Here is a 24,771-nt window from a genome sequence, read left to right as displayed (position 1 = left end):
GTATTCTGAGTATCACAGAATCAAAGAATCACCAAGGATCATCACCAAAGATCATCCAACTGTCCACCAGTCACCAATAGTTCTCACTAAACATGATTGGCCTGGGTTTCTAATAAACATATAATCAAGTTCTGTCTATTCTGCTTGCTTTGCCCCCAAAATTGGAGGCAGAGGAGGTACATTATTCACAGTTGTCAGTTCTTTGGGAGAACAACAGGGGTCAGATCAATCCAGCAAAATATATGTTGGCCTGGAAGAGAGATTATCAACCCTGGTTAGATTTATAATGTTAAGGATGAGAACAAACTTCCTGTTTAGGCACAAAGTGAATTAAAGGTGTGGACAAGGATCAAGGAATATAAGATTTATGTTGAGCTTGCGCATTTTATGACAGCTGAATGATCAGGTAATCTCCCTAAGGTTGTACATAGGTTTAATCATTAAGAAACCTATATAGAGAAAAATCAAGCACTTCTATGTGATTTCATTTTTTTTGTCACCACATCCTTTTTTTTTTTTTTCCAGCACCTCCATAATAAACAGGTTTTTCATACAGTTTCAGTCACACATCTGGTATTTTAAAATTGGGTTGCATTTAGTCGTAGCCGAGATTTAAATAGATTAAAAGGATTTATAGAAAAAAGACTTCTTTATCTTTAAAATGTTTGTTGGGACATGGCTTTTATGTAGCTAGAAATAGTTCAATATTTCAGTATGGCAAACTCTTCTGTGATTCTGTTAGGTACATTCACCACAGGGTAAGCATGCTTGGATGCAGAAACTGCTTAAAACACTCGTGGAGCCAAAAGCTGGGGAGGTTGTGTCTGGACTTTCTTAAATCTTAGATATTTGTTGTTAACATGTCTCAGATTATCCATCTGTAAAATGAGAAGAATGACAACATGGTATTGGTGTTTGCTAGTGCCAGTCCCTGACTTTATATACTTAAATTGCAAGCAGGTAGAAGTTTCATAATTCTCATTTGTTTATTTGGAATCTGGGCTTCTGGACAGCTTGTTAATGCAGAGTTGGCACAAGTAAAGAGAGCCAGTTATGTCTTAAATATCTTTTCAAGAGTGACTGCAGTCTTTTGCCAGCTAAAGATTACTGTTAGCTACTCCCTGAAGTATAGCTGACAATCAAAACTGTCAGTATGAATGGAATATTTTGTGTTAAAGGTGACTATTGCAAATTTTTCCAACAGTTTTAGCAAATTCAAAATGCAATTCTAGCTGCTAGAGGACTCACGCTTTCAATTGCCTGGCTGAAATCAGGGAGAAAAATAATATTAGGCTGTATTTTTCCATTCATTTCAGAATCCATAAATTTAACTTTTACAGCTGCAAAGTAGCAAGTTAGAATTACCTGACTTATGTATTCCTTCCACTGCTAAGCTTTTATTCTCAGTATAATCTAAGTAGCTAAATGAATTGTGCGATCTAAAAGTTGAAGCAGTTTGACTGATTGACATCTTATCAAGCTGCTGTCTTCCAACAATACATTCAATAGCACATCAGAGAATATGAACCAGTACTGCCTGAAAAACCACGTGTGTAATGCAGACTCTAAACAAGCTTCATTGATCGTCTCTTTGAAAGATAGGAGAGGTGTTGATGTTAAAGGATCAGTCATTAAAAAGAGCGTGTGCCACTTTGACTTTCTATCTCACAGACGTTTTATGCTTGCAGAACTTCCTCCTGTACTGAAGCTGAAAAAAGACATTCCTTATTATTTTTACATAATAACTTTTTTTCTTTTTTTTTTTTTTGTAAATGTGCTTTCCACTCCATGCAAGTTGTGAGGTTAAGCAAGAGACATCAAAGTATGTTGGGGTTAAGCATCCATTTCTCACCTAAATGAACTTCTGAGAAATAAGCTGAGAGCATTTTATTCTTTTTTAACATAATCTCTTGAAGTCCAAGTCAGCTTCATAAGTGCTATGTAGCACAGTCTTTCACGATATTTTTTTTTTGTTGGATTTCCAAAAGATCCATCAAGTGGTGTCACACACCATGCAGATTAGATAACATACTAATATTGTCTGCAAAATTCAGTTCAGTGTTGCACAGTTTAAGATGTGGGTGAAAGCTATTGCATCTAGAATTTTTAAGTGTGAAAAAGAAAAGTTACTTTCGTTTAAAAAAATAGAAAACAGGCTTCAGGTGCTGAGTGACACAGCTGCAGCTATGGCCATCCACCTTTTTCCACTTTGTCTTTTTCAGTCATGTGGTCTTGACTCTTTAGTTATCATCTCCGCATTTCCAGTGTTGATTATTCTTCTCAGAATTACAAATTCTTTCTTTAAATTTATGCCTAGAACAGAATCTGTTCAGCTGATAAACAACAGAACACTGCAGACATCTGACCATTTTTCTGTGCGTTTTCTTCTTTTCCATACAACCTAAATAAGCCTTTGAAAATTGCAGATGTCTCTAGTTTAGAGTAGGCTTAATTTAACAAAACTCTCTAAAGGGAAGTTGAGGGTGACATAGTGTTAGCTACTTTGGTTTTGACAGTAAGATGTTAAAACTGTATTTCCATGGTCCAGGAAGAGCATTCAGACTCAAGGGCTCAGTGCCATACTTGCGATACAATTGCTATGCATATTTGCTCTGAAATAATTTAGGCCAGTGTTTTGTTTTGTTTTTTTTTCCCCACAACTGTGTCACATTACAAAGTCATGTCCAGTATTCTGTTATCCCAACAATCATTTTCAGCACTGTTGCTTTCCAAGTTTCCCAGGGAGCATCTTTGTTTCAAATTCCATTTTTCCAAATAGATTAGTTGGTATCTTCAGAATGGGATCTTCTTTTTATTATTTTCTGTACTTAGTTCAGTTTGCCTGCTGTAGCCAATGTTTGTCTTTCAACCCATTTTAATTTCCTCCATAAATTTCAGTATTATATCGCTTATTCCCTTTTTACATCAAATGTATGAATATGTTAAATACAGATGGACTTGCAACTGATGGCTGAAGTTTTCCATCTGACACTTCCAATAAATCTGAGATATTGCAGCTTGTCTCTAATAAACAGTTGTCCCTCCATAGTCAAGACATGACAATGTTCTTATCCTGAAAAGAAGGAAAGGGAAAAAAAAGAAAGAAAGAAAAACAGCTGATAAGCTTTTGTTTTCTAATTGAACAGATTCATTATTGAAGGCATGAGTTCTGATAATCTGAATTCCACCATGTCCATGTGGGTGGTGTTATCTCTTAAGAAGCCTCTTATGGTGATCTACTCCTATCAGAAGTTCTGCATTAGTGACAAGGGGTACTCAATCCCTTCAGGACAGCTGAAGTGAGTTTTCAATGGCTTTTGGATCTTCTTGAGCTATTTTAAGAAAAAAGTTTGATTTAGAGAGATGATTGGAAAGAGCAGACTCCTTTTCTTTTGAAAATTACTGACAAATTTTCTCCTCTCTTACAAAATGATTTAGGATACAGTAATTTTTTCAAGAGGATCGCTAGGTAGAAAAACAAGTGATACTTATTTTCTAATATGCTAAAAATTCCATTATCTTGACTGAGTATTTTATTGTGGATTTTTGTTTTTTTTTTTAATGTTATTATTTTTCAAGTACTTCTTGCAGGATCTATAAACATGATCCATTATTAATAGTTATCCAGTCTTTTTTAATATTGTTTATTAGTTAATTCTTGTATGTGTAACTGAGGAGGATTTGTGCATCATGTGATCAAGAGACCAACAAAATCTTTGGCTGCTTCTAATCCTTGTACTCCCGACGCTGCGTCTGGTCATGAGACATGATGGATACAACACTTACAGTAAATTTACTTTGCTGTCCTTTAAACAAACGATAACTTCCAAACAGTTATGTAACATAAATAATACATTCTTGTCACATCATAACATTTCAGTATAAGACTTATTTCTCAGTTTCTTGTCCATCTTTTCCAAATAGACTCAGTGCATTTTTAACACCCTCAGTTGTGTATTAGGCAGTTAATTGAATGCAACTGTGAAGGGTATCCAAAACAGTAAATACTTTGTTTACATTTGTACTCATTTCCCACTGCACAATTCATTTACCTAGTAAGAGTTATTACTCTTCTAGTTGGACTTTACTACAATCTAGTAGTATCTGCTGTTTAAGTCAGTAAGAGATGCCTTACCCTCAAGGGATGCCTGCTCTCTCACTGAGCCCTTGGCCAATGACTTAAGTTTGTTCTATTAGTATGAAGAATCAAATTTATCTCAAATAAGCATACCTACAGATTTTGTAATCTGTGAAAGTCTGCAACAGGCTTCCCAACTACAGTTCAAGCCTTAATTGAAAAGTTGTGCATAATCTAACGTACCAAAATTATTAATTACTTTGAAAGATTTCTTCTAGTTAAACACAAGTAGCTTCTGTGCCATATTCATACTTGCAATATTCAGCTCCCACAGGTCAATTAAATATTTCAAGGTTTAGTCAGCAAGCAGACACCCATCGCTGCTGCGTGTACTTCAATGGAATGAAAGTTATTGCTTAATTGTTCCATTTAAGACTGGATGGAAAAGGGGTCATTAAGGGTTTAAAGCTTTGCTTTCGATTTATATGGCTTGGAATCATACTTACAACGGGAAGAGCTTTTCTCTTTGCATAAATTAATTTAAAATCATAGACTTTCGAGTGCTTTTCAGAAAGTAAATGGGTTTCTGATTAATTTTAGTTCTGCAATTGCAGGACATAGTAATGAACTAGATGTAGACTGAGCACGTTGAAGAGCTTTTTTGAAATATGTGTGAAAATGTCAGATGGATTTGCTAAACGTGTGTTTCTTTCGTATGATACAACCAAATGTTAAGGTTTCCAGTCTATATAATAAATTGTACACAGTGCCTTCCTCAGCCTTCTGTGGCATGTGTTCAAGGTGTGAAACCCATTATTTTAAAAGCTTTAAGTTGTCAGTGAAATCCTAGGAAAGCAGGAAAATATGTGGCACTACATTTTGTAAAGAAGCAATCTGTCTGCTCCAGTGTGTTGTATTTTTTCTGTCTGATTTATTGTCACCGCATCCATATGCACAGCTTATGTGAAGTTTTGGGACATTTGTATGGAGAAACCCTACATTTTTAAAATAAAGTAATTGTCTGGGATGTCTTTCTGTTTTAAAATAGGTTCCCTTGGAGTAAATCCACAAAAGCAGAAGGGAGATCATAAGTATTTGTCAAAATTGGAATATCAGGTGTTGCAGTGTGAAATATTGAAAGACGTAAGTCTTTCTCCTCAGAGATTAGCATTTCATATTAAGAACTTTCCTTTGGGCATCCTATACCTTTTTTGCAAAAAAAAAAAAAAAAAAAAAAATCAGTAAGATTAGTGATTTTTATCTGAACATTAATTTTTTTAATCCATATACACACTAAAGTTCTCATAGGAAGATATAATACAGAATATCAAGACTATCTTTCTTTTTTCAAACGTTTTATCTAAACTGATTGTTTATTTTTAACTACCTCAAGCAAATGCTCAAGAAACTGAAATCAGCTTCAGTGAGTGGAGTGAAAACAAGGAGGTGCTGCTTTGATCTTTATTCAGATTGGTTTTGTGGGGGGGGGAAAAAAAAAGGCTATTGATACTTGAGATGCCTTTCTAAAAGACAAAATGGTTAGTGAAACTTAAATGGCTGATTTGAACTCACTTTTACTGCGTGTTCTATTATTTCATTAACACAGACACGAGCAACAGCACAGCACTTTGAGGAACTGTTGAGTTCTGTTCAGTGTCACCTGATCACCCACATACCTGCAACCTCCAGATTGCACTTGAGACCAACTTTGTCTGCAGCCAACACTGCTGTTTTATGTATAGAGCTGCCCTGTAGAGATAAGATTGAGCAACATTTCAGAGCACTTTGCCTGAGGTGGAGACACAGCAATTCACAAAATAGCAGCAACCTGAGGGAGAAGAGTCAGGGGACTGAATCAACTAAATTGAAGTCTGCATAAATCAGAAATGTATTATCTCTACTAAAATGCTGTGTTGAGGGATTAAAATCAGAAAGTGCCCTATATTCAATAAAGTCAAAAGAATGATTTGGCTAAGGCCAAAAAAAGAAAGGGGAAAAAAAAAGGAAAGAAGGCTCCCTGATAGATCACTGGATTTGGTCTTCATAAATCAGACCACCCACCTTAAGTGCTCCTGTCAGTAATAACTTGTACACAAAACATGCATATTTACTGTTAGCCTCTCAGTGACTTTAGATAGTATTTTTGGACATGTGTATTGTATACTGTAGTCTAATTCACCATTACAAACACTTAAAGGCGACTTCCCAAATAATATTGTTTTGGCCACCCAGTGAACAGCCAACTGTTATCTGTAAAGACAGTTTGAAGAGCAGCGGCAGCTCTGTTGTACATATTAGCTGACACCTTCACTAAAACTAAATCTTTTGCTTCGTTGATCATCAGCCTCTGTGTTAAACAAGCCAAAACCAAGCAGATAAAGGAGAGATTGGAAATTACTGTAAAAACTGCAACGATAAAAGGATCTGAGTCATCTGCCATTTGTCAAGGAGTCAACACAACCAGAAACTGATGTTTGCCTTACCATCATTTCTCTTTATTTTCAGGCTATATCTTGTGCATCATTCCATGCATAGCAGAATAATAATTTTCTTTCTAATGCCTAAGGCAGCCGGTGTGCCTTGAGTAAGAAGATTACATTTGCAATAGCAAGACGAGTATCTAAACAAATGAAATTAATCTGCCAGTCCTTCCATAATTGGAGAACCTGGTTACTGAAATTTTGCTGCCTGCTGGAAAATTTCACAACCATGGAAGGATGGGAGTCAGACTGTAGTTAAGCTGGCAGTTATATCACTGTCCTTCACACAAGTCACAGTGAGAAATAGGACTCAAGTGGCAGGGACAAAAATAAATCCTTATTATTGTATTGCTAATCTCAACCTTCGTGGCCTACTCTTAAGCAGGCATTTGCTACTGAAACAGATACTTCATTTAAAGTGGTGCCTTATTTGTTTCCTTCCCACTTTCCAAGCTAAATGTATAGTTACTTATACATTCAAAATTGTAAATTTCCTACTAACAGGCTTTGTATAAATATAAGCTGTAGCAATTGGACAGATCAATACAGTGGGAAAGGTGTTGCAACAGAGGTGTCATGGTGGAAGGACCAGCACAACAGAAAGGTGCTATAAAGGAAGGGAAGCAGATTGCTTATCTGTATCAGAAGATTCCAGGTTCGCAGGGAAAAGCTTCACCAAGAAGGGATCTCCAGGAAGAGATCCTTCCCCAGTGGCAGTCAGCCCTGAAGTGGTGTCTAAGAAAGGTGCAGCCAGGCTCCACTCCTTACCCCTTTTTTGTATGGTATATTTTAGTATAAAGAGGAAGGCAACAGCAGCTATGGGGTGTATGTTTCCAAATGGGCTGTGTGTTTTAAGTCTATCTGCAGTAAGAGTGCCAATGCCCCAGAATTATTCTCCTTTTCTGTGCCAAACTTTAAGCAAGATTTTCATTTATGTGTTCCCACTGATATGTAAAAATTTCTTGCTCTGTGGATACCAGAGAACAAAGAAAATCTGTGAAATAAGTGGTCTGGACAAGTAGGTGTTTTTTCTATGATGCTCTGGAGGATTAGACTGTATTCTGGCAATTTTTTGTGTGTGTGCAGCTTTTTCAGAGTCATTAGATGTGAAGTGCTAGAACACGGAAAAACTGTTGAACTACTTAAAGTGAAAATAAACAGTAGTTTTTCAGTTTCTCAAATTCATTGTCTTTGCATTTTCTGTCTACACCTACCATGATTTTTTCTTAATAACTTTTTCTAGGATCTGTCTTTTAGGGGAAAAAAAAAAAAAGTGTTCCCTTCACATTCTGTGCCATATTTTTAATTTTGCTTGCTAAAAAATATAGTAGTATTTCTGGAGTTATATGAAGAATAAAGAGTTGAAATGAGTCAAGAAAAGATGTATTCCAGTGCTCAAACAAAAAATACATCCCTTTAAGAGTATGTTTTTATTAATGTACGGTCTAGCAAAATAAAGAACATCCAAACTCAAGAAAGGTTCTAAAATGGAAAAGCACTCTGCTTGAATAACAGATTGTCCCTTTTTTACAGTTGGGAAAACTGGGGCACATGGAGAACTTAATTGATTCCCCCAGTGCCATTGTATGAATCATTGATGTGACAAGACCTAGAGCTGATTCTCTGTGAGCTGTGCAGCTCACTGGTTGCCTGAGTCTCTTCAATAAACAGATTCCAAAAGCACGTTCTTTTTCTATCCAGTAATTTATAGTTGATGTGTGAGAAGCCTGAAGTACAAACGAATGAGGCTATTTGAGCTTATTTTGGAAAAAAATAAAAATAAAATCTCTTTCAGGTACTGCGTTCTATTCAGTCCACTTATTTCATAAACAGATTTTGTGTTACTTTCTTCTTTCCTTGTTCAGTCTCCTTTCTCTTGGTGTAAATAAAACAGCACGTCCTCTCACCCAGGCTATGCATTTATTTCACGCTCTCTCAAGTTTGGATCATGCAACTCAGCGTCTGAGAGGCTAACGTTTTCTCCACTGAAGCTGAGTCATGAATAATTTCCTTGAAAGTGAAGCATTATCCAGCCCTGTGGCAGAGGGAATGTCATCTGTGAGCAATTATTACCACTACCAACCATTCAAGAAGGTAAACCTGTGGCACCTGAGGGCCCTTTCTTAGCAGCGTGCCATGTGGCTTGTGAGAAACTGCTATAAAGAAATCAATACACAACTTAGCAGGCCCTCTCGCCTTCCTTACCTCTGTACTAATCCTGATCTTCTGTTAAACTGTCCCATTTGTTGGTGCTATTGGTAAATACTGGACTTCACCCATCAGTGACAGGCTATTGGTGTGATAGCAGTCACAGTCCTTTGCTGCCTGGGTCTGCTAAAAGGAAACAGTCCTGGGAAAAGCCTCGATTGAGTTCTTTGAGAGCATCTTGTCTGCCTTTACAAGGATCTTCATGTCACCCATTGTTTACTTCGCTACATCGGAGCTGAAAGGAATTTTGAAAAATGTTTGACAAATTAATAACATTTTCAGATTTGTTATGAAAAAAGTTTAAAAATGTATTTTTGAAGTGCTTCAAATACAAATCTGTGGGTTGTTTTTTTTTTGCTTGTTTGTTTTTTTGTTTGTTTGTTTGGCATGTTCTAGGTATTTCATGATACCTGAAAAAAATCTGTTCTTGATTACATATAAAATGTGAAAGACCAGAGTTCCTTTTATTGGAAGCATTCATCAGAGATTAAGTTACCAACATTCCTTAGAAGCTGTGGCAAGAGATAATGTGCTTTCTCTACTGGCATTTAAGCACATTAGAATATAGCAAAACCCACTGAAATGCTAGCAGGTTTTTTGGCAAACTTGTGTGTAATCTTTTTTAATCTGTGACCTTGGAAACTTCATGCTGAATTAATGATGAGACGACTAAGTCATAGTTCAGGTATCGGTTTGAAGGTTGGGTGGAGTTTCTGTTTGTACAAACTTCATTTTGGAACAGGGGTTCAGCCAAAAGTGTTAGGGATTGGGATGTATCAGTTGTATTTTTGTACTCTTTTACCATGTTCTGGAGCCGTGCTAGAAATGTAGGCTTTCCAAGCTATCATCTTTGAGAACTTCTGGAAAAAGTAATGCCTCCTATTTTGTTATGTTAGCCCTTGATGTTTTAGGGGCAGATGTTGGTGGTAAGGCAGTAGAGGTTGGACCTTCCCACCAATACTCCATTACATTTTGTTGCTGTATGACAGATGGCAGCAGAGGGACAGTCTGACAGAATGGGTCTGACATGGAAGTGCTGATGAAGCAGAGGTGTGTCACTGAAATCCTCCAAAAAATAGCACCCGTTACATTCACTGATGTTTGCTGAATGTTTATGCAGACCAAACATGTTAACAGCGAGGTGGTGGGTGGTACAATTCAGGAGTGGCAATAGCAACATGAAAGGCAAGCCATGTACCAGATGGCCATGCAGATTTTGACGAGCATGGCATGCAGGCTCCTGTTCATCGCTGGTGGAAACACATGACTATATTGAAAAATTTTTTTTTGCAGCTAAGAGTTTCTTCTATCAAATGGAGTTATTGTGGTCTTTGTGTCAGAAATAAATAGGAAGTATTACTTTTGGAGTGACCTTAGTATTTTGATGTAGGTATTGTCTCTTTAATATATGTTATTGACACACTTATTGATGATCTAATACATGATTTGTAAACGTTTGTGTGTAGTGTTAGTGTTTGTAGTGTCAATAGCAGTGCAACTAACAGAAGACATGGGGAGAAAGATAGCCCTGTCAATATCTGCAGAGTTCAGGGGGTTGTTAAAATGGCTTCAGTGCCTGGCTTGATTGGTTTCTTTTCACCGCCTTTCCTCAGAAATCTTCTTCCCAGCTATGGCAGCCTCTTGCTGTCAGATCTCAATCTGGCTCACTGAGAATGGATTGGGCAAAATTTAAAATGAGCTAAAACTGGTGAAATGATTAGTTTTTTGAAGATACGGCATTTTTATTGCGGTAAATTGTGGTGCTATTTCTACCAAACACTTTAAGAGAAACAGTCTTCAAATCATCTAACCAGGATATCCAGATAGTAGCCTACTTTCCCATTTCTTTTTTTAGTGGCCTCTAACAGAACTGCAGACCTCATGCTGGATGGCAGTGTTTTTTTTACTGTGCAGTGTGAACCGATACATCAACTCCAACCTGCTCATTAGCAAGGCTGATGAAACCAGCTACAGCTTTTATGCTGAGCAGCTTTTTCTTCATAATTGTGTGAAAATGCAGCAAATCGAAACACCAGTCTTTTCTTCTGTCTTACATGCCTACTTTGTGTGATCACCCAGCAGAAATTAGCTTATGCATTTCTACTCACACAAAGAGAGAAAACAAATGATGAGAGGTTGAATCTGATCCAGAACTCTCTTTGGAGAATTCATTGTTGGTTGCTAACAACTGTTCTTCAAAAGACAATTTTGGGTTAATTGCCAGCATTTGCCTTTGGAAACAAGCTGCTTATCATGTTGTCGTCTTAACTGATGTCATCTTTATGCTGTGTCATAGGGGAAAGGGGCATATGTGTTCTGAAGGTGTAAGTGGAAAATTGCGAGCCGTATTTTTTTCTTGGGAACTTCAGTGTTTCTCTTCCATGCTTATCTCAGTGTGGATGAAATTAAAGCAGTGGTTTGTGCTGCTTCTTGCTCAAATAAGGCATGTTTGCAGAGTCCCTTCAGGAGCAGAGCGCTTCTCAGGGAAAATAATGAGAGCAATTGTCTCATGCCAGGTTGGCAGAAAACTAGGATTAAGATTTGAGCAATTAATTAAGATGAAGGTAGGAGAAAAGTTCACCTGTTGAGTTTTCAGTCTATACTTGCAAAAGCATTTTCTCAGAAGTGGGCGTGGGAGTGTTGTTTAGTATTACTCCAATGTTCTATTCCAGTTGGGTATGGAAAAATATTACTCTGAAAGGAGGAAATGCAGAAGAGAAAGAAGAGGGAAGGGCTGCAAAATAAAATACTGCACTCTGCTGTCCTTCTGATACGATCCAAGAGAGAAGAATGCAACAGCAGAAACAAATGTATGTAGCCCATATCTTCGCACAATTTTGGCACATATTTTCTTCTGGCTTTGAGAACATCAGAACACAGTATTTATAGCAGTTACGTAGGGGAAAAAAAAAGTGATTTCTGCCTTGCATTCCTCAGCTATTGATTTATTTACCGTAATAACGGATGATTTGTTTCCTGTGCCTCTGATTTTATGTTATGCTTTAACTGTGATTAATTGCAGATAGCTTACGAAAGGAAGTGACCATGAGTAGAAATTTGAAATACTTGGAAGTTTTTTTTTCCTTTGGAGAATTGTGTTTATGTACACCTTGTTTGTACATGTATGCTTTTGTCACAAGGGCATAGAAGAATCTTTCATTACTAAAGCACTATCACAGCTAGCAACCTCCTTGAGGATGCTTAAAGACAGGCAGATGCACTGCTTTCTTGACTCTTCAACACTGTTGAGCAATGTGAGAAACTCTCTCCAACTCTCCATTTTCATGTATGCTGAAGATACTTAAACCTAATATCTTATGGTTCCTCTTCCATACTCTCACAGATCCATCCATCTCATAATTACTGAAGAATGATTTTTTTTTCCATTATTTTTCCTGTTACTAAGGACTTTGCACCACAAGATGTTGCAGGCCTATTTGTCTACTGTCTCTTACTGCGTATATTCAAACCACTGTATTGGTTTTATTGCTTATGTGACTGATAACTTTGGTTTGGGAGTGGAAACCATTGAGGTGAGTACCTAACAGTTTGATTAGTCATGTGAGCATCTAAGAACTGCAGTCAAAATATTGATAGCCACTCTGATTTTTTCTTTAGATCTTTTTGTTTATGCAGAAAGACTTAAAATGCAGTCTTAATACTGCTGTTAGAGATCACAGCACATTTCTTGGTGATCCATCTCAATAATGAATTGCACTTGTTTGTTCAATTATACAGCTTGTTTCACTTTTTGTCGTGTTGAAATTCAGACTACAACATAAAATATTGCTTCTGTAGTTAGAAAGGCCATATAAACCCTTAGTATCTTGTAATTTTTATGTAAGTTCATGCTAAGAATACTTCTTAATTCAAGAGGAAAACGTTGCATGCCATCAAATAGTTACTGATGAGCATTTTTTAATGAAGTACTGAGGCCTTGAATTTGAGTTGTTTGTAGTGCTGTGAACATTCTTGATTGCTCTTCTTTACAGTTGCAAAAGATAACATGCTGAGGAAAAGCACACAACTGAGATTTGTGATAAACTTATCTATATCCTTTGGAGTTGAATAAACATTGTAGTATTTTTCTTCTTCTAGAACAGGAGTGATTTATCACAGAATTTTCTTGATCTTATATCAGTTAACTTCCTTTAATGGATAATAAAGAACGGATCAGAATTATTATTTTGCTATGCTATTTACATGATGCTTCTCTTTGTTACCTATTCTGTATGGAAATAATTGGCAAAAATAATATTCAGACAAATTAAAATGCACCATAACTACTTCGGAAGCAGTGACTATTAAATTATAAGCATCATGAAGTTATTGTACGTGCATCGCTCTTTTATGCATCATTCACTTTGGTCCCTCTGTGAGCTCCTGATGTCATTTGACATTCAGCACAATGCACCCAGAAAAGTCACCAGTTGTAGGCTCTTACCTTACCCTAGATTGAAGAAAAGCCCTGAAGTCTGCAACTTTTCTTTCATCTATTGACTACCTTCAAAATAAAAGAAAATGGTATCATTATCCTGTCCTCATCAGTTCCTGTGATTTCAGGTATGCCTGTGACTTACTGAAGTTGTGCCCGTGTTAAGAAGTTTTCTTAGGGTTGGCACTTCTTCCCAGCAGTTGGTGATGCTGAATCTGTGCTGCAAACAGCATTACACTGTGCTATGTCAGCACCATTCTGAGACCACTGGTGAACATTTTTGTTACAGAGGCTTCAGTCTGAGAAAACAGATTTGTACTGCAAGTTCCTGAAATAATTTCTGGAGGAGCTGTTTGAGAGGGTATTTACCAAGATCATTTGTAAAATCTCATATAACTGATACTTGTCGGGGCTCATGCAGCTGTAGGAAGAGATCAGTGGAACGGGAGTTATGTATTGTTGCCTTAGCAACTGCCACTTCATACTGTGCTTTAATCACTTGGAAATTCGCAATATATCTCAAGGAACTGCTTCCAACAATAGCAGCCAATCTTAACTAGCTTTAAATGATTTCACAGAAGTTGAAAGGACTGCATTACTAAGAAAGACTACCATATTTTTAAGCTCGGTAGCCTTGTTTAGCCACAGGCTTAGCTTATTTAGAAGAAGGGATGTTTAATCTCAGTTCTCAAGAAATTGTTTACATCATGCCTTCGGAATGCATGGGATTGGCAAATTGGCTGAAAGTTACTGATAATTTTAAAAGATTCCTTGAAACTCCATCCTCCTTTCTAGCAGATGAGCAATAATAATTTCCTGTACTTATGTGTCAAACATCTAGCTTCCTTAAGGGCAGTCTGCTGTCCAGTTTTTTGTTTCATTTGTGAATTATTGTGGGTACGAAAGAAGAACTCAAACATTTTATCTACTCTTGTTCCTATTTTGAACGTTTCATTTAGACTTTTTCTGTAGGTGATTCATACAGATTTATGGAGCTTGTTAGATCACCTGAGGAAAGCAGGGAGAGGTTTTTGTCAGCATTATGTTGAGGCAGTTGCCTGAGTGCTCATCCAGCAGGACAGTTCCAAATACCAGTTCTGCATATAGTATTTTATATTGCTATAGCAACTACCTCAGTTTTATAGTCACTGCTGTGTAAGTTGTGCAATTAGAATTACATTTTGCACATGTGGAACAGTTTCAGAGTAACAGCCAGAGTCCCTTAGCAATGTGTGTCAGATCCAGACTAAATCCCAATTCTGCATCCTCATCGTGGGCTTTCACTTCTTAAGTACAAGTTTATGACAAAGATCCAAACAAGAGAAACTGCTTTTCGGCTGCAGTGTGTGTCTCCCCTTTCAGAGAAATTATTTTCCTTTTATAATTTTGCACACAGTTAACACAATTCAAGAAGGCATTTTGACAGAGTTGTCAACACGCTACTTTTATTACCTCTTCTCTAGACAAGAGGAGCAATGAAAAGGAGAGACAAGCAAAATGCAAATTTATGGAATTTAAAAGAAATTGCATATTTGGAGGACCAGTTGTCGTTTTTAGGTCACAACTCACTTATCTAGATATAATTTTCATCTGAGCTGCATGGCATGGCTTGTACGTGTTGGAAGAAGCTACATTTTCACAGCAGGATGCCAAATTAAAAGGAAGCAGTCTGATGCAGGTGCACAGCAATAGAAAGGAGCTATTTTAACCTGAAGCAGGAGAAATGGGACAAGAAAGCAGAAGCAGTCTACTTCTGTCCCTTGTCTGCTTCTCTCCTACTCTTTCCCTCCCCCATATCTGTGCCAATAAATTCATAAGGGGGCTGAAGAGGAGGCATTCCATTGATTTTACTGAGCTGCTCTGCCTGATGCTGATGGGCTGTGGAAGATTTTGTTACACTGGTTGTGTCCTCTTAGAGCTGACTTCTAATCTATACCTTGTCCTGAGTTCCTGCTTGCGTAGCCTCAAGCCACTGGAGTGTTCAGGTTCTCTGTTTCTTTCTTCAGTTGTAAAACATGTCAGACACACTGTGGAGGGACTGATACCTATTTGATATAAAAGATACAGGACTCTAAATGTTACCCCACTGCTGTACTTCTATACATCATTATCATGTCAGATTTTTTCTGTAGGATAAATAAAATTGAAATTAAAGTTCATGAAAGATTTGATTACTAATTATGAGATTTGCAAACTACCTGGCAATTGTTACAGCGTGAGAGGGATAAAATTTGTACACTAGCTGTGTTATTTTCAGTGAAAACAAATTTACTTTGTGTAAACATGATCAATTTGTCTTCATATGGAGGAGATTGCCAGGCAATTTTTCTTTTTTTTTTTTTTTTTGCTGTTATTCTTCTCACACTATCCTCCATAAAGAAAAAATTCCAAGTTCTGTAGAGGAATTCTTTCCAAGTGAGATGTCAGTGCTGACTTTACACCACTGCAAGTGCTTTGTCACAATTATAGTTCTCTGAGAGCTGGAACTCGTGCATACCTGTCGAAGCAGATGAAAGAGCAGGAATAAAAAATGAGATACTGAATAACTTTTGCTGGTATGTGCCTGAAAAACAAACAAACAAAAAAAACATCAAAGGTTATTATAATTATGACTGTTATTAGATATCATGTCTGGTTTCTGCATATTTACATTCTCTCTGAGAGAGCTGAAACTTAGACATTTAGGGATCCCAGGGGGATAATTGCAGAAATGATGACATATATTCTACTTCTTGGACAAATTTCAATACCAAAGCTGCATTCTGCCTACTTACATTTCTTCTTAATTACAGTTGGATGCAAGGATAGTCATTTTTTTGCTGTAAGAATGTGTGTAGCCAATTAGTGTTGTAGATCATGAATACCCAATGGCTTAACATACTAAATAGAATTGTCATTTTCTGTTACTACAGAAGAGTTTGCAAATATCTGAATGTTGTCTTTGTGAGGTCAGCCTTGGACAGAAGTGCAAATCGAGTAACTGGAGAAAATGAACCATGCTGAATTTACCTCTCACTCCATGTAGGATGGCTGAGCTTTTTGTCCCATATGTGTGTACTCTAAATTGGTGTAGGCTGTTCTGCTCCTCTTCGTTCCTTGCACACATTTTTAATGCCATACTTTTGATGCTGTATGATTAATTCAGTCTTCCTATTTTCCTCCCCCTTGCAAGAAATTGAGCACAGAGAAGTTTTCTGTCTAGCTCACTGAGGTGCAGGGACCTGTGCTCCTTTTGCTCACGGAAGCAAAAGAAAACTGGCAGCGTCTCTGAAGAAACCTCTGCTCATAGCAAATGATCAAACACGGGTATTCTTTTCTTCTCCCCTTTGATTTATTTTTTTTCTTTAATACCATACTTGCCACTCCGACATCTGAGAGCATAAAGAGAACGTGTGTAGTTTAGAATACCTCCCTGGCAGGATTCACAGGGACAATGAAGGCAGAGTGTTAGGACCAGAGAGAAGCAGGGAACCACAGGACAGTTGAGAAATGAGTTACTGTCCCAGTATTGCTTTGCTCTGGTTTTGTTAAGTTATGATATGGATAAATACTGAGTGCAACTCAATGAGATGGCTGGTTGATTGGTTTTGGTGTTTTCCAGTGGTAGCGTGTTTCCCCAAAGGTGAGTATTGCTTCCCTAACATTTCCTCCTCCTCTTTTTTTTATAACACTGCATGACATGTGAGATTTCTTACTGTAGCATTGCAATATCATTCTGTTCTGTGATTTTAAAGGCTGCGGTCTGAAATGTTACAGAAACAATATAGAAATGTCAGTCAGGGAAAGTGTTCCCTGTAATCTTGTTAGTGGCATAGTTACCTCCAGTGCCTTCTTGGCATGTATCTACAAAAGTCCTCTGGGGATTTGAATTGAGAAACTGTTTTCTTGGAAAAAAACAACACCTCAGAAGGTGTTCAGAAGAGTGATAAATGGTTACAGATGATTCTTTTTACTAAGATTTGAATATGTTGTATCTGCTGCTGCATGTAAACTTCCCAGAGGAACATCAGTAGAAATTCTAAGTGTGCTATGAACAACTCTTAAGCACCTTTAAAAAGTAAGCAGAAATGTACATCTTTTCTACCATTAGGATTTTTACACTGGGTCTGAAACCTGGGACTTGTGCCCCTTTCTGTGTTCCCTACAATTATGTACACAGGGAAATTAATTTTGGCTCATGATGGGTGCCAGATTTCCCCTGATCTCTCCAGGGTGTGCTTTGGGAATGTCCCAGATATGTGCCTAGGGAAGGGGAAGCATGATGTCTTGCTAGGAGAATGGGGAACCAGGGCCATGTGTAGTGTGTATATATACTGCAATGTAGCTGTGACATTGCTGTTCTTATTTTTATCTGTTCTTTTTTCTGTCATTGATTTCTAGAAAAAAAAAATTAGAAGTTATATTTTAGTTTAACTTATTCCATAGAGAATCAAAGCATTATTATCTGATCTATATCTTCTTGCTAATTCACATGGACCTTATGATGGGCTTGTGTTGGAATTCCTTCTGAGGGGAATTTTGAGTGCAGCATTTCTCACAGATATTAGAAGTTTGGAGTGGAATATGAAATCTGAAAACATTTTTGGTTCTCAGGATAGCAAGAGCAATAAAAGCAGCAAGTCAGTTTAACTAGCTAAACAGATGTAATTTGTAGAATATATTTGTCAAATAGTTTGGAAAGAATCCATTCGTTGACACTTGCTGAACATTTCTGGAAGCCAAACAGTGGATGTGAGCACAGTGAGGTGGTGGGCAGTGCATTAAAGCACTGGTGACAGTGATGTGAAAGACAAGCCATGTTCTGGATGGTCATGCACAGCTGTCACATCACAAAACGATGTACAGAGTTGAATACTGGCTTCAAGGTATTGAAAATGATGGTGACAACACTGCAATATCGCAAAGTTTGCATCAGGTGAGTCCCAGATATGCTCACACAGGGACAGAAAGAACACTGCGTGCAAGCTTGTCAGTACCTGTTGAACCAATAAGAGGCTGAAGGTGAGAGTTTCCAGGATTGCATCAGTATGATGTGATGTCACTGCTACAAGCTGGAGTGAAAACGGCAGCCCATGGAGCAGCAACATGAGAATTCCCCTTTGAAGAAAAATTTAAAGGTGCAGCCCTCAGTGAGTAAAGTGATGTGCACTGTCTTTTGAGATAGGGAAAGGGGTGATCCTTCTGGGTTTCCTAGAACCTGGACAAACCATCAACTCCGACCACTACGTTGCAGCACTGGCTAAGCTGAAAGCTCAAACTTGAGAAGAGACAACTTTTCCCTTGCATCAAGCTGTCACCAGCCCCTATACCAGTTTGAAGACTGTGGAGCACATCGCCAGTCTTGGCTGGACTGTCCGACCACACACTCACCATATATAGTCTAGATTTGGCACCTTCTGACTTCATCTGTTTGGACCGATGAAAGATGGGCAGCATTTTCCTAGCAGCAACGCTGTCACAGCTGCTGTGAAGCAGTGCATCACCTCCACTGGTGCAAACTTTTATAAGTGTGGCACGCAGGCTCTTGTTCATTGCTGTCAAAAATGCATAGCTAGTGGCTATGTTGAAAAAGTGTTTTGTATGAGAATTTTGTCAATTAAGCAGAGTTATTGTGCTCTTTGAAGCTGTTGGAGTTTCCATGGCAATAAATAGGAGGCATTGCTTTCAGAGTGACCTATTTACAACTCTGTAGTGGACAAAATCAAAAGGTGTTATGCAGATGACTCTGAAGTTTGAGGAAAGCCAGGTTTTCATTCATACATACGTGGCAACAAAATGTAACTATCTTGTCGTGCAGCCTTCCATTTATCTAATTGCAAAATACAATTTATGCTTCCTTTAGACTGTGCTAATGCATTTAGAAGCTGGATGTCTAATTGAAATACTCTAGTTTTTTGGCCTAGGGTTTATTAGGCTTTTAATATTACTGTGTCTGTGGGAATTTAAAAGCTTTCTTCTTCACTGAGTCATTGCAATATGTAGTGTTGACTGCCACGTCGTGGAAATTAATGTGATGTCTCAAGTGATATCTTAGCAATGTCAACAAGAAGGGATAGAGGTGTTCTGTCAATCACTGTAAATAGTAAGAGTGGTTTTAAAAATAAAATAGCTTAGCGTGATGTTACCTGAAAGTTCAGCAATGTCTTACAGTTCCCTGCTTCTCTCCAATGCTTCCAATTGTTCTGTTTGTCATAAGGTTGTTGCTGTGGGGCTGGAAGGTGTTAATTTTTGTCGTTGATTACAGAATTTTATTCTCAGTGAGAGTGTTTTCATTAACTAAATGAAGCAATAATTGGACCCTGTTTATACCTGATAAAAATTTATTTGTTGTTTTGTTAAAAAGTAAAAATAAATTTGCATTTCTGAACTGGATTTTCGTGTCAAGCCATTGCTGTACAGCGGTTCTTAACCTGCATTTTGACCTTTCCCCATCAGTTTTGGAGAGTGTGAGTTAGGGCTTTCTTTCCCCTGCTTTCTTGCTGATACAAAATGTCCTGAGAGAATTTGATTATTTCCACCAAATGTGTCTGTTTATCAATGCAACTCTTTTTTGCATGTTTTCTGAGTCATCTGCCTTGTTTTCTGTGTTCCAGGTTGGAGAAAGGCAGAGGGTTCTGGTGACAGAAGAATCCTTTGATTCCAACTACTATGTTGCTCACAATCCATTCTATGAGCAGGTACTGCTAAATAATCAAGATGACATCTTTTGGGGGTATCTTTGCTTTCTGATAATCTCAGCAACACAGTGCACTACAGTGAAAGAAATAAAATGAAACAAGAAAACCTTTTCCCAAGAAAGGTGTGACCATCAAATCTCATTTTTGAGATATTTTGTTTCCTTCTGTGTTCTAAATGCTGTTTACCTGAAATTATGTTAAGAAATACACAGTAGTTCTTCAGCCATGCAACATGAGGGCACACTATATATCCAAAAAAACACTGCATGGTTTCAGTGAGCTGTTTATTACTGCAGTAGTTTTACTTTCCAAGTCTCAGAAGCAGTATTTTCTTAATAGTTTAAACTTCTTAATTTCACTGCTTCTTTTGGAAAATTCTTTCAGGCAATGCAACTTGTAAAAATTTATATGTATTTTTTTTTCAAACAATTAGAAAGATCAGAAACTCTTGTTTAGATTAGCACCCCAGACTGACATGTTTTATTTTTTGTATTATTTTCTATGTACTTTCTATAAATTATATTTTTTCCATGCAGAAAAGCAGTCTTTATGAACTAGGAAGTACAATATCTGTTTCACAAAATTATTATTTTTCCTCAAAAGCAGATGAAAAAACAGTGAAATGGCTTTTCTGAATCGTCTGTATTTCATTCTGTTTTTGCGGTTGGCTTGTTCTCAATCTTCTTACACCCATCTGTGTAGTTTGCTTTCACTCCCATAGTTATTCAGTTGTCCTGTCTGGAGGAGCTATTGGTAGTGACTGTGGTTATTAGTTAACATTAGTGCTTTGTTCAAGTAATTGTTCCATGTTGCATTACAGCAATACACAGTTTTTTAAAATTGTTCTTTTTCTTAGTGTTAGGTAGTGTTACTGCTTTTGAAACATGTTCTATAGGTAACTGGTTCACTAAGTATTTTTTTCAGCAGCTTCATTCTTTCCTAGGATAAATCTCATTATTTTTCTTTTCTTGTACCTCTGACCTCCATCTTAAATCTTGTATATCACTGTTCCTCGCCTTTATACCTTCTCAGTCAGATTTGAGGAACATGGTTTTGTGCAGGGAGATGAAAAGGAAATTGCTTGGGGCTTTTTAGTGTTTAATGCTTTTTTTAATGAAAGTTTCATTAATTAAAATGGAAGCAGTATGTGAAAAATTGTTGATGTTTTATGGTGTGTTTGTACAGCCCCTAATACAGCTCCTGACTGGAACTAGTAAAGAATAAACTAAATAGAAATTATAACAGTTATTTTAAATTGTATCATGGAAGAAGTACTACATTTATTATGGAATAAATATTTGTATGTCTTTTCCCTAAAATTTTATGTGTTTGACAAGGGTAATAACTTTGTGTTCAACAAAGTAAGAACAAGGTTTTGTGCTAGTGACTGGCATTTGTAGTTGTAAATTTAATGATAGTAGATTAGAAATCAGCCACTCTACAGTCAGTAAATATCATTTTATGTTTGAAAGCTGAAGTGAATGGTCCTGGTGTGATGTTGTGTTAATTAAAGGAAGCGTCAGACCTACAATCTCTCCATGAAGCTTGCCAGTATTAAAAGAGTTTGTTTTTAAAACAACATTGATAGAGCTATACTGATAAACCTGCTGGTAGCTTAGTGAGTAACTCTGGTGACATAGTTTAATGTAATTCACTGAACTGTTCATTGAACTGACCAAAAGATACTTCACCAAAACAGTCAAGATGACTGTTTCTGTTGGTAGAACTTTGTTTCTTAGGAAGAGGGAGGGGATTTTTATGAATGTATGCCAAGTCTGGCTGCTCGGTTGCTTATAGCACCTCTCCAATTTTTACATATAAGCCAGTCTCTTTCTGAGCTTAAGAGTTACTTATCCACAAATGTCCCATAGAATTTATGTATATGAATTGCCAATAATTAGATGGAGTACCAAAATTTAGAGGGAGCAGGCTCAGGGTTGTGGTTTAACCCAGCAGGTGGCTGAGCACCACACAGTCGTTCACTTACTCCCCCTTTGCCAGGGAGAGAATTAGGAAAAAGAAAAAAAAAAAAAAAAAATGTATGGGTTGAGTTTAAAGTATTTACTAAGACAGAGAAAAGGAAAGCAGTTATGACATATATATATGAATGTATACAATAAGTGATGCACAGTTATTCACCATCCCCTTGCCATTGCCCCTGAGCAGTTGAAGGGAGTGAGATCCACTCCCACCCCCCTTCAAAACTCCTTCCACATGGTATCATATGATACGGAGTATCCCTGTGGTTTGTTTAAGTCCACTGTCCAAATCCTGTCCCCTCCCAGGTCCTTGAGCCCTTCACTGTGTATGGCCTTGGCTCTGTACAACGCTGCTTAGCAGCAGCTATAAACATCAGTGTGTTATCAACACTGTTTTTCTCCAAGAACCAAAATATAGTGTTATACTAGACACTCTGAAAACAATTCAATTCCAGCCAAAACTACAACACTCAGATACTTATTTACCTAGTTTTCCTCTGATATAAGTTTGCCCCCAAAAATGTATGTGGGAATAAGTGTGATCTAGCCATGTTGTAAAAATACCTCAACTCTGGTATCCTGGCTTTTTATGTTTGCCACTTAGGTCCATTAGTTACATTTCTAATCGCCAGAATGCAAAACAGTCTGCTTTTCTTGGAAGATTCTTAGGAATCTCAGTGGAATTCTGGAAGTTCCCATGAACACCTTGAAAGTGGCCATGAACACCTTGAGCCTTTGGGGAAAAAGGGAAAGTACTGGTAATGATTTCTGCTGAGCAGGACAGAGACTTGAAAATTAAAAAATAAATAAGAGAACCGTGAGGTAGGTGTGAAGAAGAAATCTGCTAGCATTCCATACTACAAGTGCCCTTGGGAAACCAGTTAGTCTGGATTAAAATGTTGTCATTCAGGTCTGACTTTCTTATCAGTTTAAAAGAAACACAACCGCATGTTGTAGGATCAATTGACTTGAGAAGCACTGAGCTAACACCACAAAGCTCTTGAAGGCAAACTGGAGATGTTACTGATCACGTGTCAGGGGCTGTAGCTTATGCTGGTGCCTGAGGTTTTAAATGTTTAAATGTTTAGGAGTTGCTCTTACATGTTGCAAAAAGTCTGTTTTCTGAGTGGAAGCTGGAGAGTGATGCTCTTTATGATATTTAGTAACTGCATCTTTATTTGAAAGGTTCTGGTGCCAAAGGATCCTATGTTAATGGGTAAAATGGTAGAAGTGAATATTTATGAAGCTGGGAAACATTTTATGAAGGGGCAGCCTGTGTCAGATGCCAGAGTTTATGCTGCATGCATCACGAGACCATTAGCAAAAGGAGAAGTTTCTGGTTTAACAGAGGTGAGTAAAAGACATTTTCTGTTTTACTTTGTTGGTAAAACAGCATCTGCTCAAGTGTAATGATTTCAGGCTATATATCTGTTATCATTTTACAGTTCCCCTTTTGTGTATGCATGAAGCTTTAATCTTTTCTAACAGATTGAAATCTGAATTTAAAAGATGCTTTTGCTGATACCCATAGCTTTTATTTGCTGACTCTAAAAGCAATAATATCCTCGTTTCTTGTTCCAGGGCACAAAATGAGAAGGAACTATTAGAATGGAAAAGATTTAATATAAGCAATTATGTAATTCAATGTATTTCATCTCTAATTTAGTAGAAGTACGAATCTGTTTGTTTTCCATTACAAAGTTGTATTTAAAAATATTTATTGGTTACTTGTCTGTTAGAGTAGTTCAAAATCTTGCCCAGTCTTTGATAGGTAGAGGTACTAAGTATTTACAGTATATTTTGGAAAAAGGTCAACATCTGATCTAGCCATGTAAAGAAAATGAAACTCTTTTTAAAAGATATCTGATCCTTATTTTACACCTCAGTAGATGTGGCTGTTAGCCAAGTATTCTCATACATTTCATGGAACTCTAGTTGTAAAATCTGATGGAGTGTGAAATGAAAATGTGTATCACATTTCTAAGCATCATTTGATGTCCTTTCTCCAGCACTGTTGTTAGGCTCTCTGAAAATATGTAGCTGTAATTTAGCACATGCAAGAAAGGTAGCTGGAAGTTTATCATCCACCTTGCTGCTTTTACAGTAAATTGTGGACAAGTATTAAGATAAGAATAGGTATACATATTTTTTTTAATTGTAAGTGGTCATATTTAACATAAATAATCACTGCATACCTTGTGTAAGTAGGGTTGAGTAATTTGGTATCATAAGGCTGGTTATGATAAACATGGCAACAATATGACTGAAATTTTATATGTTAAGAATAAGAAACAAAATTATCAAAGTCGAATGGACTGATAATTTACATAACAAATCATTGAGAGGCTGTTAAGAGGTATAAATCTGCGATTGCCCTTTGAGTAGATACGAACAAGTACTTAGAATGCCCAAATAAAAAGTTACAGCAAATTTCCTGCTTAGAAGTGCTTGAGACAACTAATTCTAACCGAAGATGCTTCTGAGCAGATCTCATGTTCCAGTTGTAGAATCACAAAATGGTTTGGGTTGGAATGGACCTTTAAGATCATCCATTTCCAACTCCCCTGCTATAGGCAGGAACACCTCCTTCTAGATCAGGTTGCTCAAAGCCCCATCCAGCCTGGGCTTGAACACCTCCACGGATGGGGCATCCACACTCTCACTAGGCAACCCATTCCAGAGTCTCACCACCCTCGTAGAAAAGCATTTCTTTCTAATACCTAGTCTAAATCTACCCTCTTCCAGTTTAAAGCCATTTATCCTTGTCCTGTTGCTACCTGTCCTTATAAAACAGTCCCTCCCCAGCTTTTCTGTAGGTCCCCTTCAGGTACTGGAAAGACACTAGAAGGTCTTTTTGGAGCCCTCTGTTCTCCAGACCGAAAAGATCCACCTCTCTCAACCTGTCCTCACAGAG

The 24,771-nt window shown here is 37.4% G+C and overlaps 1 protein-coding gene across 3 annotated transcripts in view; it reads left to right on the top strand.

The window, feature by feature from the left end:
• Window positions 1-24,771, top strand: part of CDKAL1 (CDK5 regulatory subunit associated protein 1 like 1) — a 361,527-nt gene that overhangs the window by 315,329 nt on the left and 21,427 nt on the right. For all 3 annotated transcript variants that reach the window (XM_042869783.1, XM_042869784.1, XM_042869785.1), the window contains 2 exons: window positions 19,795-19,878; window positions 23,043-23,207. In XM_042869783.1, coding sequence (XP_042725717.1) covers window positions 19,795-19,878; window positions 23,043-23,207 — 249 coding nt within the window. The remainder of the gene's footprint in view (window positions 1-19,794; window positions 19,879-23,042; window positions 23,208-24,771) is intronic.

Source organism: Lagopus leucura, unplaced genomic scaffold, assembly GCF_019238085.1.
Source record: "Lagopus leucura isolate 7727_CA_CO unplaced genomic scaffold, USGS_WTPT01 Super-Scaffold_100002, whole genome shotgun sequence".
NCBI lineage: Eukaryota > Metazoa > Chordata > Aves > Galliformes > Phasianidae > Lagopus > Lagopus leucura.
This window is presented reverse-complemented; position numbering and strand designations above follow the sequence as displayed.